This window comes from Leptidea sinapis, chromosome 44 (genome assembly GCF_905404315.1).
Source record: "Leptidea sinapis chromosome 44, ilLepSina1.1, whole genome shotgun sequence".
NCBI lineage: Eukaryota > Metazoa > Arthropoda > Insecta > Lepidoptera > Pieridae > Leptidea > Leptidea sinapis.
In genome coordinates this window covers 6,257,208-6,273,608 of record NC_066308.1, presented here as the reverse complement: position 1 = coordinate 6,273,608, position 16,401 = coordinate 6,257,208, and the positions used below count along the sequence as shown (strand labels likewise).

Below are 16,401 nucleotides of genomic sequence, written 5' to 3'. Positions count from 1 at the left end.
ATAGCGGTTGAAATTATGTGTCATCCTAGCAACATGTACCGGGACTTCATATTATGTAGTTTAGAGGTTAAATGTAAATTTTGGATCGAACGGCGATTCCATTGATTGAGTTTTTGGACGCCAATTTTAATTTGAAAATGTGCAGCAGTCGTACTGTATCAACAAGATCAAAAACAGTAATTGACGCAGTATTCCAAAGATATATTAAGACCAAAGTATTTTTTTCATACTTTAGTTACCATAAGCATCTTGTATCATTTAAAGAAAATGTAAGCTCTGAGTCGGAATAAATCTATTTAATGTATACGAATAAAATAATTATCAATTTTAAACTTTGTATGTTCTTCCAGAAATTTAACATTCGTCACATTATCTTGAAGCCAATTTTTTTTAGGGTTTCACTTCTACGACGTGTGACACACATGTTTTTTGAAGTTATACTTCTTTTGGCGCGATGGAGAAAAATGATGAGAGTGATTTTTTACAATGCGCGCGCACACCGACATCTGAATTCTACATCCTGAAGTTAGTTCTAGGTGGCATGAAAATCGTTAAATATGTTCAAGTTGTATATTCTAGTATTTTTATATTTAGTACACGTGTTTTGTAACAGTACAATTAAACAGTATGAATAAATAAATATTATTTTGGTGTTTTTATTAAATCAATTTCATATACACGGAGATAGTATTTACTAATAATTTATTAGTTTATCTATATATATTGAATATTAGTGATAGAACTGATTTGAATAAACTGTTTTGAGTGCATTTATAGATTTGAGGTTAATTGTCGGTACGTATAATTTATTTACATCGTTAATTAAAAATTATTACATTATTATCTAAAAAATATTTTTTTTCGTTTTGTTTTATTTCTGGTATATTAACATATTTTATGTATAAATAAAAATAAATAAAAAATGTATACTTGTTTATATTAACCTTAAATGCTGAGTGTTTATACTATCTTTGATCTTAACTATTTGTTAAAATTTGATTTATTTTTCCATACGCCAAAGAAGTATAACTTCTAACGCACGTACATAAGTACACACACTCTTTTTTTTTCTCTGGCACTGCACTGTATGCGCATTCAGCCATAAAACGGGCTAACAAGTTACAGGAAGAAAGATAAGGGTAAATGTTTAAGGCCTTCCCATCACACTTGGGATCGTTATATTATGATCAAACGGTTACGTTATCTTGAAAATTCTCTATTACAATGAATAAAGTATGTTATGCTTAAGAGATAGACATATGCCATCCAGGACTTTTCTGTAAAACTACACAAGATACAAAATCCCACCATACATTATTTTGTTATATCTCAAAGGATTTAGGCAGCGTTTTCGTTGAAAGCTCCCAGACGGCAATTTTTTCCGACACTTCGAAGAAATATCGTTACTATATACAAATATGTATACAAAAACTTAACAAATTATATACTAAGATCTTCCTCGAGAGCCATGCTATCCATTTGTGAATACAGCATGAAAATCGGTGCAGTAGTTTTTGAGTTTATCATGAACAGACAGACGCGACAGAGTTCTTTGTTTTATAATATGTAGTGATATAAATATGTAAAGATATTTATTGCAGTTTTATTATTTTATGCATATAATATATTGCTTAAATGAAAATATAATAGAAATGTTGATCTAGATGTTATTCTCTGTTTCGTCTGCTGCATTTAACATTAGCCATTAGACACAGTCGCGGGTCGAGCCTGTAGCAAGGCCGGCAGTTGGCACGCCCGCCGCCCGCCAAACACCCAGTTAAAGCGAAATGCCGAACTTATTTTGGATGCCGATTTAAATATCGGCCAGATTTATACAGCTCTGATCGAGACGGCCGCTGCTCGCGACAGTAGCGACACGTTCATACCGCGGATTGTTGCACCGCGATGTGCTGACCAGCGGCGTTGGTGACACTGAAGGCGCGCCACGACTCAAACAATCGCGGAAAGAGTGTACTAGCTTTAGGAATTAGTGAACTTTGGATTTACCAAAACCTGTTCGTGAGCGTAGTGTAGTGTGGTGCACCTTGATAAGTGGTCAGTGTTTCCTCAGCAACCATGGACTCCTGGGGTATCCTGAATGTGGACACGGCAGCGATAGCCATCTCCAGGGATGACATGCAAAATAGCTTTCGAAGGAAACAAGCTGTGGTATGAATGGACCTAAATATTAAATTGATTTGCGATATCTGTGTTATGACAAAACACTGAATTAAATATAGGTTACTTTTAATTCAGTGTTTTGTTGTGTATTGAATAAATTACATAGGTAGTTTCTTTGTCATCCCTTTGGTTTGTATCACAGCTTTTGCATGTTCTACTTCTAGTACTAGCTGAACCGGCAAACGTTGTTTTGCCATATAAAGTATAATTCACGCGATAGTTTATATCCTGTACATCATTTTGTTCTATTGTCAATAGTTCTTGCAGCGCACGCAAAAATAGGTTTTCGATTTTACACCTTGTGTTACAAAGTAGCAATTTTATTACGGATCCCTAATTTTGAAAAAAAAAAACATAGCCTATAGCCTTCCTCGATAAATGGACTACCCAACACTGAAAGAATCATTCAAATCGGACCAGTAGTACCAGAGATTAGCGCGTTCAAACAAACAAACAAACACTGCAGCTTTATAATATTAGTATAGAGTATAGATTTAAATCGAATCTTTATATTATATATTTCTTTTATGCGTTGTGACTGAACTCCTCCTGCGGCTGGACCGATTTTAATGAATTTAATTTTCTGTGTGTCTTCAGGTGGATTCGAATGGTTCATATTCACAATTGAACTACCTCCTACACGGCTGAACCAATTTTGATGATTTTTTTGTGTGTTCCAGTGAATTTGAGATTGGTTTAGATTCTTAATTCCGTCCATATAATACAATTCTCCTGCTCATGTGTATGTTAGTGAGCTCCTCCTAACGGCTGGACCGATTTGTCGAATTTAAGACGTGTGTACAGAACAACGTCTGTCAGGTCCATTAGTACCGATATAATTTTCTAATAACATCTCTATTTCTAAAAGAAACAGTATCCCTTTAAGGATCTCTTCAAAGACTGTCTGTGTGTCTATCAAAACACTTTTAGTGAGAGACGCATGAATACTGTTATTATAAGTAAAATAAAAATGTTCATGACTAGCTTTTTTTTTGTTGAGCGTAGAGTCTAGACTATTTTTCATACGCGGTCTTACCAACAGTAACAGTGCAAAATAGAACAAAATGTGACGAAAAGTATTAACTACCACATGAGTATGTTGCTTATACTTTCTCACGATAACTACTGTGCCAATTGATACGCCCTGCCGATAACAATGCCGTGCCGCTCAGGATTCTTGAAAAACCCAAAAATTCTGAACGGCACCACAATTGCGCTCGCCACTTTGAGGACATAAGATGTTAAGTCTCATTTACGCAGTAATTTCACCATTTTAATCCATTTTTAATCCATTACACCCCAAGCAATTTGGTTTTACCAGGGGAAAGTCATGGCTGCTGGAAAGGCACTTGTTATACATGTGCTTGAATCTTGGGAGGACTCCCATGACGCAATAGCTATTTTGTGTGACCTTTCGAATTTTCGCTTTTGATTGCGTAGATTTTAGTACACTTTTACTTAAGCTTAAATGAATGATCTTCGCGAGAATCCTTTAAAATTAATGACTTCTTACTAAAAGAGTCGTAAACAGTTTGTAGACATTTGCGGTGGAAAATCAAAAGAATCCGATATAGATATGGGCGTGCCACAGGGCTCGATCCTTGGCTCGTTTCTCTTTTAGTTTATACTAACCATCTTCCATTTATGCTAGAAGAACTCGCGGATATATTTTTATTTGCTGATGACGTTACTTTTATTCAAAATAAAACGGAAAGACAATACGGTGACCATAATATAATGCTTAATGATAATATCTTAAACGTATTTAATTGGTTCACAAATTATAATGTATTGAGAAATAGTAAAAAAAACTAATAATATTTTATTTCAACTACCAAATGTGAAACAAACAGAGGTTAAGGTAATGCTAGAATTTAAAACTCTGGAAATTGTAGATAAGACTGTTTTTCATGGAATTACTATAGATAATAATAATATTAATTACAGTGGGGCAAACATATCAGTAACTAAGCAAATAAGTTCTGCAGCTGTGAATAGAGCACGTTTGGTCTATTTTGCGTACTTCCATAGCATTATGTCATACCGTTTGTCACTGTAGAGAAAAGCTACAGATGTTTACAATATTTTAGAGCAATCTCTAATATGTTGTCGCTTTGGGAACCATTCAAGTTGATAAGCATCCTAACCCTTCCCTCATAATACACATATATGAATATAATGTATGTTAGAAAAAATATTACCGAATTAAAGAAAATTTATCATTTGAATTTATTCAATTCAAGAAGAAAGAATAAACTGTACGTGCCATTTAATAAGTTACCTAGAATAAATACTATAGACTAAATACCAGACTGTATACTAGAACTGACTGAGCACAAATTCAAGAAATATGTTATTAACAACTTCTGGTTGTGCGTTTGGCGGTTGTCGTGTTCGTTGTGGTGACTTGAGCTGACGGGGCGGTAGAATGGCAGAGGGGGCTTGGTTACGGTCCCACCGTACACCATATTCCTCTATTCAGGTGCACCATTCTCCGGGGGAAACCTGGAGGGTAGCTACGCAGCCAGCACTGAAACCGATGACTCACGGCGCTGTTTGAGGGTTAGTTAGTTAAAATTAAAAAAAATCACATCAATTTGGTAAGATGTTGTGGGTTCTTTAGAAATCTAAATACCCGGCAAGCAATCAAAGATACATGAGTACGAGTGGATAGTTGTACAGTTGCCAATCCCTATTATATGAATTAATAAACAATACTCACCTTTATAACGATCAGTTAAGTTCTCAATTGCGATTTGAATGTTTTCGATCTTATTCAAATATGCTTTGTAAATTCTTCCATACAAACTAACGCTACTGTATCGGCTAATGTAAAGGAACAGTAAAATTTTACGAGGTAATATAGGTACATTTATTCTAATATTTAAAAAAACTAAAATATTGTGACAACATATTAAGGACGTTTTTATATGTATTAGCTTTATGGCTAAAACTTAAAACTTATAATTTGCCACAACATCTAAATCATCCAAATGAAACGAATTCCAATGTTCTTCAAATGCTAGGTACTGGTCGCGTGCTAATATCAACTCTCACTTACTATGAACTTCACAGACACAGCAATACAACATTTGAATTTTAAACGATTGATGATAACATTGTAATATACGTAAAACTCCTTATGAAGTTAAGTCCCACGCGATGGGTATCGATGATATTATATGACTTGACATTTTACCACTGACAATGCTTAAAATAGTACTCGTGCTAACGCATATAAAAAATGTCTACATCAAAACTAACACATTTCCAAACTACCAAAAAAAAGGAATCCGGTTGACTTTACAGACCTCAAACCCGTAAACGATCTTCCCTGCGTTTCTACTATAATTGAAAAATTGTAAGAAATTATACTAAGCATTTAATGAAGTATTTAGAAACCTGTAAAAGACTTACCAGAACTTATCAGAACATCAATCTGGATACAGAAAGAAAAGACGTACCATGACTGCACTCTTAGGTGTAGTGGACCACAGAACAGAAAAAACTAGTAGAAGTGGCATCATGTCATTTTACTATGGAAACCGATGTCACCAAACTCGCACATTTATCTTTTAAGTATGTTATACACACATATAATTCCGGCTTTATGGTAGGCCTAAATTCACAATCATGAAAAGACATAACTACAAATTCAATTACATCAATTTCGAACTTAATACAATTACGCTAATCTTATATTCTTAAAGTGATTATTACAACCTCAGAACTTTTTCTTAAATTGCGAACAATAAGATATAAAAACTTGAAGTAATAGGAACTCTGTAACCATAGATTTGACTTCTGTCACAAAATCACTAGATTTTACGGATTGTACGGAAATAAATATTGATATATATATAGATAAGTTAATGAAAACTAGAAATACGTAGAACAAAACAAGTATGTCGTAAGCTAAAATAATAATAGGCCAATATGTTTTATAAGGTATAGTAATTTTAATTAAAAGGATGGACGATATTTAGCTCAATTAAAATAAATTCAAATTCAAATATTTTTATTCAAAATAGGATTTAAAATCACTTATTGAACGTCAAAATCTACCACCCATTCAAAAGAGACTGCCTCAGACCTGAGAAGAATGGGCGCAAGAAACTCAGCGGGCTTTTTTTTTTAATATAAAATATGGATTACAATGTAATATCGTACAATAAACATTTATAATTAAAGAGCCTGAGGGTGTTCGATTTATTCCCAGTCCGTGGTGTCATTAAGAAAATCGTTTATGCTATAATAACCTTTCCCACACAAACGTTTTTTAACAATTCTTTTAAATTTCGTAACACATTTGTTTTGTACATTTTCTGGGATCATATTGTAGAAGCATATACATCGCCCAACAAAAGACTTACTAACTCGACCCAACCGAGTAGTAGGCACAACAAGTTTATGTTTGTTCCTCGTGTTAACATTATGAATGTCACAGTTTCTAGAAAATTCCTCAATGTGCTTATGAACATACAAAACATTATCAAAAATGTATTGAGAAGCAACAGTCAAAATGTTTATTTCTTTAAATTTTTCTCTTAATGATTATTTAGGACCAAGGCTATAAATCGCGCGAATAGCCTTCTCTCCTTCTGCAGCACAAATATAGTATTAATATCGGCCGCACTATGAAAATAACTAAAGTATACTAATCTCGCCGTATCTATGTCAGCCGTCTAATTTTCTTAACCGCATATGCTGCAGAACTAAGCCTATTCGCCAATCCTTCAATATGGGGGCCCCACCGCAATTTGGAATCAAGAGTAATGCCAAGAAATATAGCAGATACCACTGGTTTTACCACCTCTCCATTTAATAAAATATTCACATCTCCATTTTTGACATTTGGCGCGGTGAATTTAATATATTTGGTTTTGTGATTATTTAACAATAAGTTATTGGCGCTAAACCAGTACACGATGTCAGATAGAGCATTGTTTACTTCGTATACTAAAACGTCGTCACTTTGAATATAAGTGAAGTGTCATCCGCAAACAATACCACCTTGTGTTTTTTTTTCTACAAGGTTAGGTAGATCATTTATATAAATTAGGAAGAGGAAGGGTCAAGAATAGACCCTTGTGGTACCCCCATACCGAGAGGAGTCCCAGGAGATCTCCTGCCATTCACCTCGACCCTCTGAATCCTATTATTTAAATATGAGATCAGAAGATCGAGTGCAGATCCTCTTATACCATAGTGGCATAGCTTCCTAACCAGCGTTAAATGTTGAACACAATCAAAAGCCTTAGATAAATCACAGAAGATACCAAGGATACAATAAAATCGGAAAGACAGCGTACACGAATAGTCTTGGAAAGTTATAATATCAATATCATATTATTGATATTGCATTGCATTTATTATACGCATAAAACATAGTTTTTTTTATAAGTATTCATCGTTATTTTGTATAAACCCAGGGGCCAGGAAGACATACGACAGGCTATTATGATGTACATATGCTACAAATGATGGCAAACATTCCTAAAATTCATAGTTTTCGATCTATTTTTTTACAATTCTATGACGTGTTTCCTGTACTGGAATACAGTGATCTGCAAATATTAAAATTTAATAAAAAAAATGTTTGTCTATATTTAAAAATTAATATTTATTTATTTAAAATGGAATCTTAAATGGAATAATTAGCTGTACCTAACAGACGATTAAAGCAATTAATTTGAATTAATCGTAGTCTCTCTTTCACACAATTACCACAACTATATTATAACATTTTGGTTACTTGCACCCTTATCGCATGATGCAAAGAAAAGAGCAATACTTTAAAAAAATTATAAATATAAAATTTGTTTCGATAAAATTATATCGATATATATATGTATTAATTATTCTAACTTATGCTACATCAATTAAACGTAAAGGCAAATAAACCTTACATCCTAATATTAATGTTCATTTTTAGTTGTACATTTTGCACAACACATAAAAAATATTAATTGTATTTAAATCGGAAAATTATGATTACTGATGATAAGAAATCCCTTCGTTGGACATATTTTTATTGCGGCTATGAGTTCTACAGTCAAGCCTCAAGTAGGTACATTTGTAGATAATAGTGGCGACAGGGTAACGCCCACATGCCACTTCCACTAGTTTTTTCTGTTCCGTGTAGTGCACGACATTCTGACAACTCAGGATGTGGGTAAAGTTACAGTTGTAGTATTGCTTGATTATTCTCTGACAATTTGTATTTAACTATATTGCTCTCAAAATTAGCCTTCTATTGACTCGATGAAAATACAATACAATGGTTTTATATTTATCTCAGTCACAGAACTCAGAAAGTTGTGATTACAGAAGAGGATGGTAGAGTTCACAATACCAAGTGTAGTAACATTAAAAGAGGAGTTCCATCGGGCTCCATATTAGGCCCTCTTTTATTCTGTATAGTTCGGATATATTGCAAAATATATAGACTGTAAGCAATGAGTAATAATATAAATAATTCTAGAATGTCATTGACTGTAAGTATCAAATATACGCAGATGACATTCAACTATATTTATCTTTTAACCCTCACGACATAGATGACGCACCAATTTAATTGATTCAGACTTAAATATAATTTACAAATGGCCAGAAAAAACTCATTAATTATCAACCAAAAAAATAAAAATATAAGGTTTTTCCTTTTCTCGAAGCAGTTTAACGACCATTATCGACACCCTATAACTTAGTTGATTGATTAGATTCGTAGGCCGCTTGTTACCGCGAGCACACGTGCCGGTCTTGGTTTGTAACTGATTTTTAATAATTGAGACTGATTTTTAGTAATTGGTCTAAAAGTTTTTAATATAATGTACAAATCCAAATGATTGGGTTTTCTTTAGTGTTAATTCCACCAGTATTTGTCTTTACACAATTCGACACGTGTTTCGCCTCTACACAAGGCTTCCTCAGGACATGTTGACAGTAAAGTTGAACTCTAAAGAAACTTTAGAAAAGAGAAAAGAGTTATGGCCACAACTAATGGAAGAAAAAATATAGGCAATATCTAATCAATAATATAAACACGCAATTAAGGATAACCCAAATAACAAGGACAAAAAGAAAAGAGAACTATCTACATCTCCACAAACTCACCCACATTCAAAGTAACAACAGATGCTATCCTCATTAAAGAACATCAGGAAAGATTGAGTTGGATACGATAAGAGTTCGGTCTCATTTTCTCACAACCAACTTGTCAAACAAGAAACAACAGCAACAAACAATCGGCGAACATAGAATGGATAAAAATCTACGATTCCAAAAATATATAAACATGACAATATCAAATTGTTTTATCGTCTTAAGATGTTATATAAATTAAGACAATACCTACTTAAATTGAGAAATACGCATAGAGCTGTGCGATGCTCTCGTCTTTTCTTAATTTTATTATATGGAAACCGATTATGGCCCACGACTACTTACAAAAATAAAAAACGCCATACAGCTAGTGCAGAATGCGTGCAATACATAATTGCTTGGAAAACACCAGCATATTTGTATCAAAAGTTATTTTAACTATAGGAATAGTTAAAATAACTTTTGATAGGAAGCCACCACACTGCTAAATTTTGAAGAAGTTTTAGGTACCAATGGAATAGTTAACCACCTACACTTAACTTAGTGATACTATTGAACACTTAAAAATAAAAACGAAAATCACTAACGTACTATAAACAACTAGACAATCGCATATAAAAAGTCATCAAAAAATATCCGAGAGGCGAGGAGATTATACGTATACATTTACCCCCTTATTCATAATGGTCCGCTAACTTAAAACAGCCGCTAAGGAGTATTTTTTCTCATTCTGACTTAGGTCAATAGAAGAAGACAGAGTGAGAATTAGTAATCCTTTAAGTTAGCAGACTATTATGAATAAGGGGTTTACACATTGATTTATACTTATGGTGTGATGTTTATGTGTGCAATCTACTTATACCCAGTTTAATCTTATTCGTTTACCACATATGTGATGAACAGCATTGCTTCAGGAGTAAAAAGTTGGGTCGACACAAATCTTTTAACCCTAGTCGACTATTATCTCTACGAACTTAGATAAAGGGTGCCGGGTCGATATCCTGTACTCGACATTCTTTTTCGATGATTCTTTTTTTATTGGAAAGGATATACTTCAATGATAGTATGGTGAGAGTTTGGTTAGGTTCTGATTACGGAATCCATGGCAAAGTAACGGAACTCTTCAATTAAGCGCTTAGGTTCATTGCTGCATTGAAAAATTTAGTATATCTGCACATATTTAGACAAGTTGTTAGTTAGTGTACTTCACTAAAAATCAAAAAATAACAAAAAAACAACTGACTTCAAAAACACTATTCCAAAAGAATAGATATAATATGCACTAAAAAGTATAAAAGTAATTGTGTATTTTTATACAATCTAATTCTAGTTACGATTATTGTTATTTTTGGAGTCCATCCAAGATTGGCTTGTAACTACATACATAGTTATAGGTGAGATGTGCTTGAGTCGTGAGGAGGTGAGAGGCGAGAGCGGGTCGCGGCGGGACACCGATTCCAAAAATTACAATAATCGTAACTAGAATTAGATTGTATAAAAACACGCAATTATATTTATACTTTTTAGTGCATATTATAATATCTATTGTTTTGGAATAGTGTTTTTGAAGTCGGTTGTTTATTTGTTAATTTTTTTTTTATAATATTGCCAGTCTTACTTTATTTACTGATTTCAATTTATTTGTTAAGTTGTATTCATAGCTTTAAGTAAAATAACTATGTGGTGGTTGTTATCAATAATTTCTTATTGTATTCTATTTTCTATTCTAATAATTTAATATATTATGCCAAAGAGCTCTATAGCTTATCACAATATGAAATAATTTGATAGTGCCATTTACATTTATGGTCTATTATTAATACAAGATACGTGCAATGTGTTGTAACCGATTGGATTGCAGAACAGCTGCCAATACTAGAATAGTGAAGGAAGCGTGACTTGTGATCTTAGGATTTGGGTAGTATTTATATGTATTAATTTGTCTCTTTTCGTTTGGAAAAAATCCGTTGTCAGTCAGTCTATCGAGGGCATATTTTACATTAATTTCACCTATTAACAAACACTTATCTGCATACTTATTGGTATGAGGTACAATATTTTGATCAACTTGTTATATCATTAACAAACGCATTTAAGGGAGGCGGACCAAGCGCTGATCCCTGAGCTGTGCCTTCAGTGGAGGGAATTTTCACCGGCATTTACATAATATGACACTGTTGAGGTCTTCTAATATCTTTACTAAGCGACCATGATCTAATGTATTAAAACCTTTGGAATCGGTGTAAAGGTATCTAAATATAGTTATAGGTTAACAGTATAATAATATACATACATGGAGGGAATACAATTTAACATTAAGCGGTCAGGGTTATAAGCTGTCTTTGATATTTTGCTATAAATAGATTTCAAATCTTCAATCTTGATACTATCAGTACCGGGAATGTTTCGACTATTAAATTTTACGATAATTCTTTTCACTGATTTATTGTCAGCATTTCTAACGTGTAAGCTGACATTAGACCTACCTTACTCGGAAGGCCGAGATAAATAAGGATTAATCCCTACGGAGACGCAGATATCTCGACCGAGCGATACAGCGTGTAACACACCCCATGGCACAAAGTTGACCATCATATATGTCGCCGTCTTGCCAGTATTGATGCTAGACATCTGTCTACTTAATGGCTGCGCGTAGACTTTGAAGGCCACGTTCGAATCAATCCAAATATGTATGCTATTTTCAAATGAGTCAAAGCGGTTTTGTGACGTATGTCGAAAGTAATTCACAAAGAGGATATAAATACTACGTAATAAGAGACAGGACTGCCTATGTAAAAATTGAAATTTAGTTTAGTATGAAACGTGCAGTGATTTGACATAAGATTGAAATAGTAGTTATTATAGTATGTCGAATGGCGACGATTGCTTAAAGCGTAGTGGATTTCGGCTTCCTCTTTTTTTTGCAAGATTATTACCGTCACCTGCCAATCTATCAATGACTGCACGTTTCATACAATCGAGTGAATCACTTTTTTCTTAGAGAGTTTCGCTAGGCTGGCTACTGCGACACAGCGAAAACCGTTTAGAGGCCTCGTCCACAGAACAGAAAAACTAGTAAAAGTGGCATCATGTCATTTTAGTATGGAAACCGATATCGCCAAGGTCGCACATTTATCTATTAAATAATATGTAATACACACACTTAATACCGGCTTTATGATAAGCTTAAATACATAATCACGAAAAGACAAAACTACACATTTATTTACATCAATTTCGAACTTAATACAATTACGCTAATCTCATTTTCTTAAAGTGTATTGACCACTTAGAACTTTTTCTTAAATCGCGAAAAATAACATATAAAAACTTGAAGTAACAGAAACTCTATAATCATAGATTTGACTTCTGTCAAAATACCTAGTGTTGTACGAAAATGAATAAACATATCGATAAGTTAGTGAAAACTAAAATTGATGTAATCAGGGTTGATAAAGAATATTACCGATAAAGTACGTCGTAAGCTAAAATAATATAATAGGCCAATATATTTTCTAAGGTATAGTTTTATTTAAAAAGATGGGCAATATTTAGCTCAATTCAAATAAAATCAATATTATATTATATCTACCTGGGAAGCAATTCACGCATAAAATATAGTTTTTTTTATAAGTATTCATCGTTATTCTGTAAAACCCAGGGGCTAGTAAGACATGAGATTTTATAAACCGTACTGCATCCATACTCAGTGCGCGTGATTGTATATAAATACGTAATTATTTTTCTATAATCTATTGTTTTAGAACAGAGTTTTAGAAGTCGGTTGTTTTTTATTATTTTTTTTTATTTTTAGATTTTTAGTGAATCTGAACTACACTAACTAATAATTTGTCTAAATTTGTGTAGATCTACTAAATTTTGCAATGCAGCAATGGACGTAAGTGCATTGCAATTTTATTATAGACAGAAATTCTGCCACACCCTTACTGTCGTTAAGGAATTCCATTGATCATCATCATATTCGTCTACGACAATTACTTGAGTCAAATATCAGGATAGCATAAAAAAAAATCGGCCTAGTAGCGTTAATTTGCTCCTAAGAATTGAAGAGCTCCGTTACTTTGTCATGGATCCCGTAAGCAGAACCTAAGCAAACTATCACCAAACTACTTTTGAAGTATATTATTTCCAATAAAAAAAGAGTTATCGAAATCGGTTGGCGCGATATTGAGTTACATATTCGTAATTTTGTTGCGCACATACTTATAGCAAATTTAAGACTTTTATGGTTTTATAATGGTTGACATTGTCAGATCTGGACCAAATTGCTATGGGACCACACGGGCAGCACCAGCTTTCAAATAAAAAGAATTATAAAAATCGGTTCACCCAGTCGAAAGTTCTGAGGTAACAGGTAACATAAAAAACATACCGACGAATTAAAAACATACCGACGAATTAAAAACCTCCTCCTTTTTTGAAGTCGGTTAAAAAGAGCGACTCTATTGTTTTCATTTCTGACTGTCCCATTCTCTCAAGCGGGTCTTGTCTGGGGACTTGTCAATAATATTGTACCATATTTAATAAAAAAATAATCGTTCTATTAAATTACTTCCGCTTTTTGCATATCAATCTTATATAAATAAAATATCCTTACCGATGTTAGGTCACACCATCTTTTTTTTGTCGTTAATGTATTATTTAAGCACTTTTTATAGCACACTTAGGCATGTTTATTGACACAGTTGACACACGACTAAGGAGAAAAGTGTGCTGATATGTCCATATGTATAGAACTTCATTGACTTTTGTAATAAATAATATATAAGTTAACAGAATTTTTCTGACATTTGCGACATTCGGTAATTTGTTTTTGGTTTCTTCGTCCATTATTAGGATAGGCAAAGGGTTCAAGCCCATACAGCCATATTCGTTAATATTCAATAACAAAGTCATATTAATATGTGCTAATATAACCTTCAACTTCTTATTATCAATTATTTTATTTATGAGTGAATATTTTAAAATGTGCGAACGGTATTAATGAATTATAAATAGAATATAAAATGAAAATAATAACCAGTCAAATAAAATAGCGGAATCCCGGGAACATTTTACTCTTTTATCAATAAATAAGCATAAAAGAGAAAATCAAGAACCTGATAATGACCTCACCTGTAAAAAGTGTTTATTTTCTGATGAATAATAATATCAAAATATAACATTATATCATTTTCTAAAAATTACTTGACTGAAATGTAAAAAAAAACATCCCTACTTTTTTAATGCCAATCGAAAGAATGGCCAAAATCTAATAGCTCTTCTTAGGTAACATAGTATTTTAAAAGAAAGTAGTCAATTAAGTGGGTTTTTTTTTGTAAATTAATTAATTAAATGCTCAAAATGTGATCCCTCTTGTCTAACGCAAATTGCCAATCTTTTAATGAGTCCGCTGCCTGTTGATTTTCTTATCATTTTATGGTGAATACTCGATATGATATGGCACATCTGTTTGTAACTCACCCACGTTCTCGTATCGTTTTTTGTATAGCATATCTTTCACGTATCCCCAAAAGAAGAAATCTAAAGGTCTGGGGATCTGGCCGGTCATCTAATCGGTCCATTCGTACCAATCCAAGTAGGAAAACATTCATTTTACGTTGTTCCTTTCTTTAAGAAGTACTAACTTTTAAAAATCACATAAAGTCTTCTTTCAGTAAAATAGCCTATCTTCGATATTTAAGGTACTTTCCCTTCATGTCCCATAGCTTTGGGACACCCTGTATAGTCATAGTATTAAAATTTTCCCGCATTTGATGTCTCCTCCTTCTACGTGCAATGTTTCCTTGCTTTCAATCTTTTCTTCTTAAGTTAAGACAGATCTCGACATTGTTTGTAACTGAATTTTTTTACAGAAATTAACACAGGATCTCAAAAACATATATTATATGAAACCTATGACAATGCAACAGTTTTAATTTTCGTGTCATCACTTCCCTTTACTTTGATTAATCACTGTACAAATTAGCAAAGTTTGTTTATGTCAGGGCAACTTAGAAAATACGATATGCGTCCAAACTAAAGACTCAAGAAATTTACTCCGCAATCACAATAAAAGCACAACTACAACTTGAAACGATAACCTTAATAAAATAACGAAACCTTCTGTTGCCGTTGATTATCGTAAAAGCAGTAAAAGTGACGTTTAATTATTTGTTGAATTTGAATATTCGTCACTGACATTATACACAACTAAAGTTAGGACCGATAATATCGAATAGTGTTTCATTCGTTCAATCATCGTTTCGACATTGAATACGATGTTACTAAGTGTAGAATTCGACACGACTAATGCCACGATATATCGAACATCGATTTTAGGAGTAGGCCTTCAGGACCGAACGTCGTTGAGATCCTCCGGCTGATGACGATGACAAAGTAGATTATAATATATAGTTATATATATAATCTACTTTGTCACATATAGATTATAATATATAAGTTGGATAAATTCACTCACTTATACAGAAACTCAAGAACTTTTAACACAATCATATTAATTTAACAGTAACACAAACATTTCATTATAGACATACTTATACATGATTCATTCATTTGATCACAAATACACATTGACTCACACACACTTCATTATACCTCTCACACCTTACTTATCACTCACAACACAGCATTATATTAGAGTTATGTCTTACACACCTTATTTCTTACTATACATACTTTTTAGATATACTTCTTAGTAGATAGAGTTTGATTGTCTGTAAATAATGTAATAAATATTAATAAGCTATGGAACACAGGCGCTATAGTGCTTAAAAGGAGGCTCCAATCATGAATATTGATTTATGTACATACTTGCTAAAGAAAATAAACATTTTGTATTTTTAATGCTTTAAATTACTATTTTTCTAACTCCGATTGGACTTCGCTGAAAAGTTTACCATTATTTTTATTCACGCAATTTAACGTGCGTTAAACAGATAGACCCATAATATCTTCACATTCGACGTTCTTTGAATTTAAATAATTTACGTACAAGTATAAGAGAGCCACGTATAGCCTTTACTCTGCTAAACGCACTTGGCACCTGATGATCACTGAGCTCATATATTTTGGCCAGTTATCTGTTATACATAA

General features: G+C 33.0%; 1 protein-coding gene across 1 annotated transcript in view; it reads left to right on the top strand.

Moving 5' to 3' along the window:
- The first annotated feature begins 1,840 nt into the window (after positions 1-1,840).
- The window catches only part of LOC126977256 (F-box/LRR-repeat protein fbxl-1), a 43,060-nt gene continuing 28,499 nt past the window's right edge, over positions 1,841-16,401 (top strand). Inside the window, exon 1 of the mRNA XM_050825999.1 lies at positions 1,841-2,169. Within this exon, the coding sequence (XP_050681956.1) occupies positions 2,077-2,169 (93 nt within the window). The 5' untranslated portion in view covers positions 1,841-2,076. The remainder of the gene's footprint in view (positions 2,170-16,401) is intronic.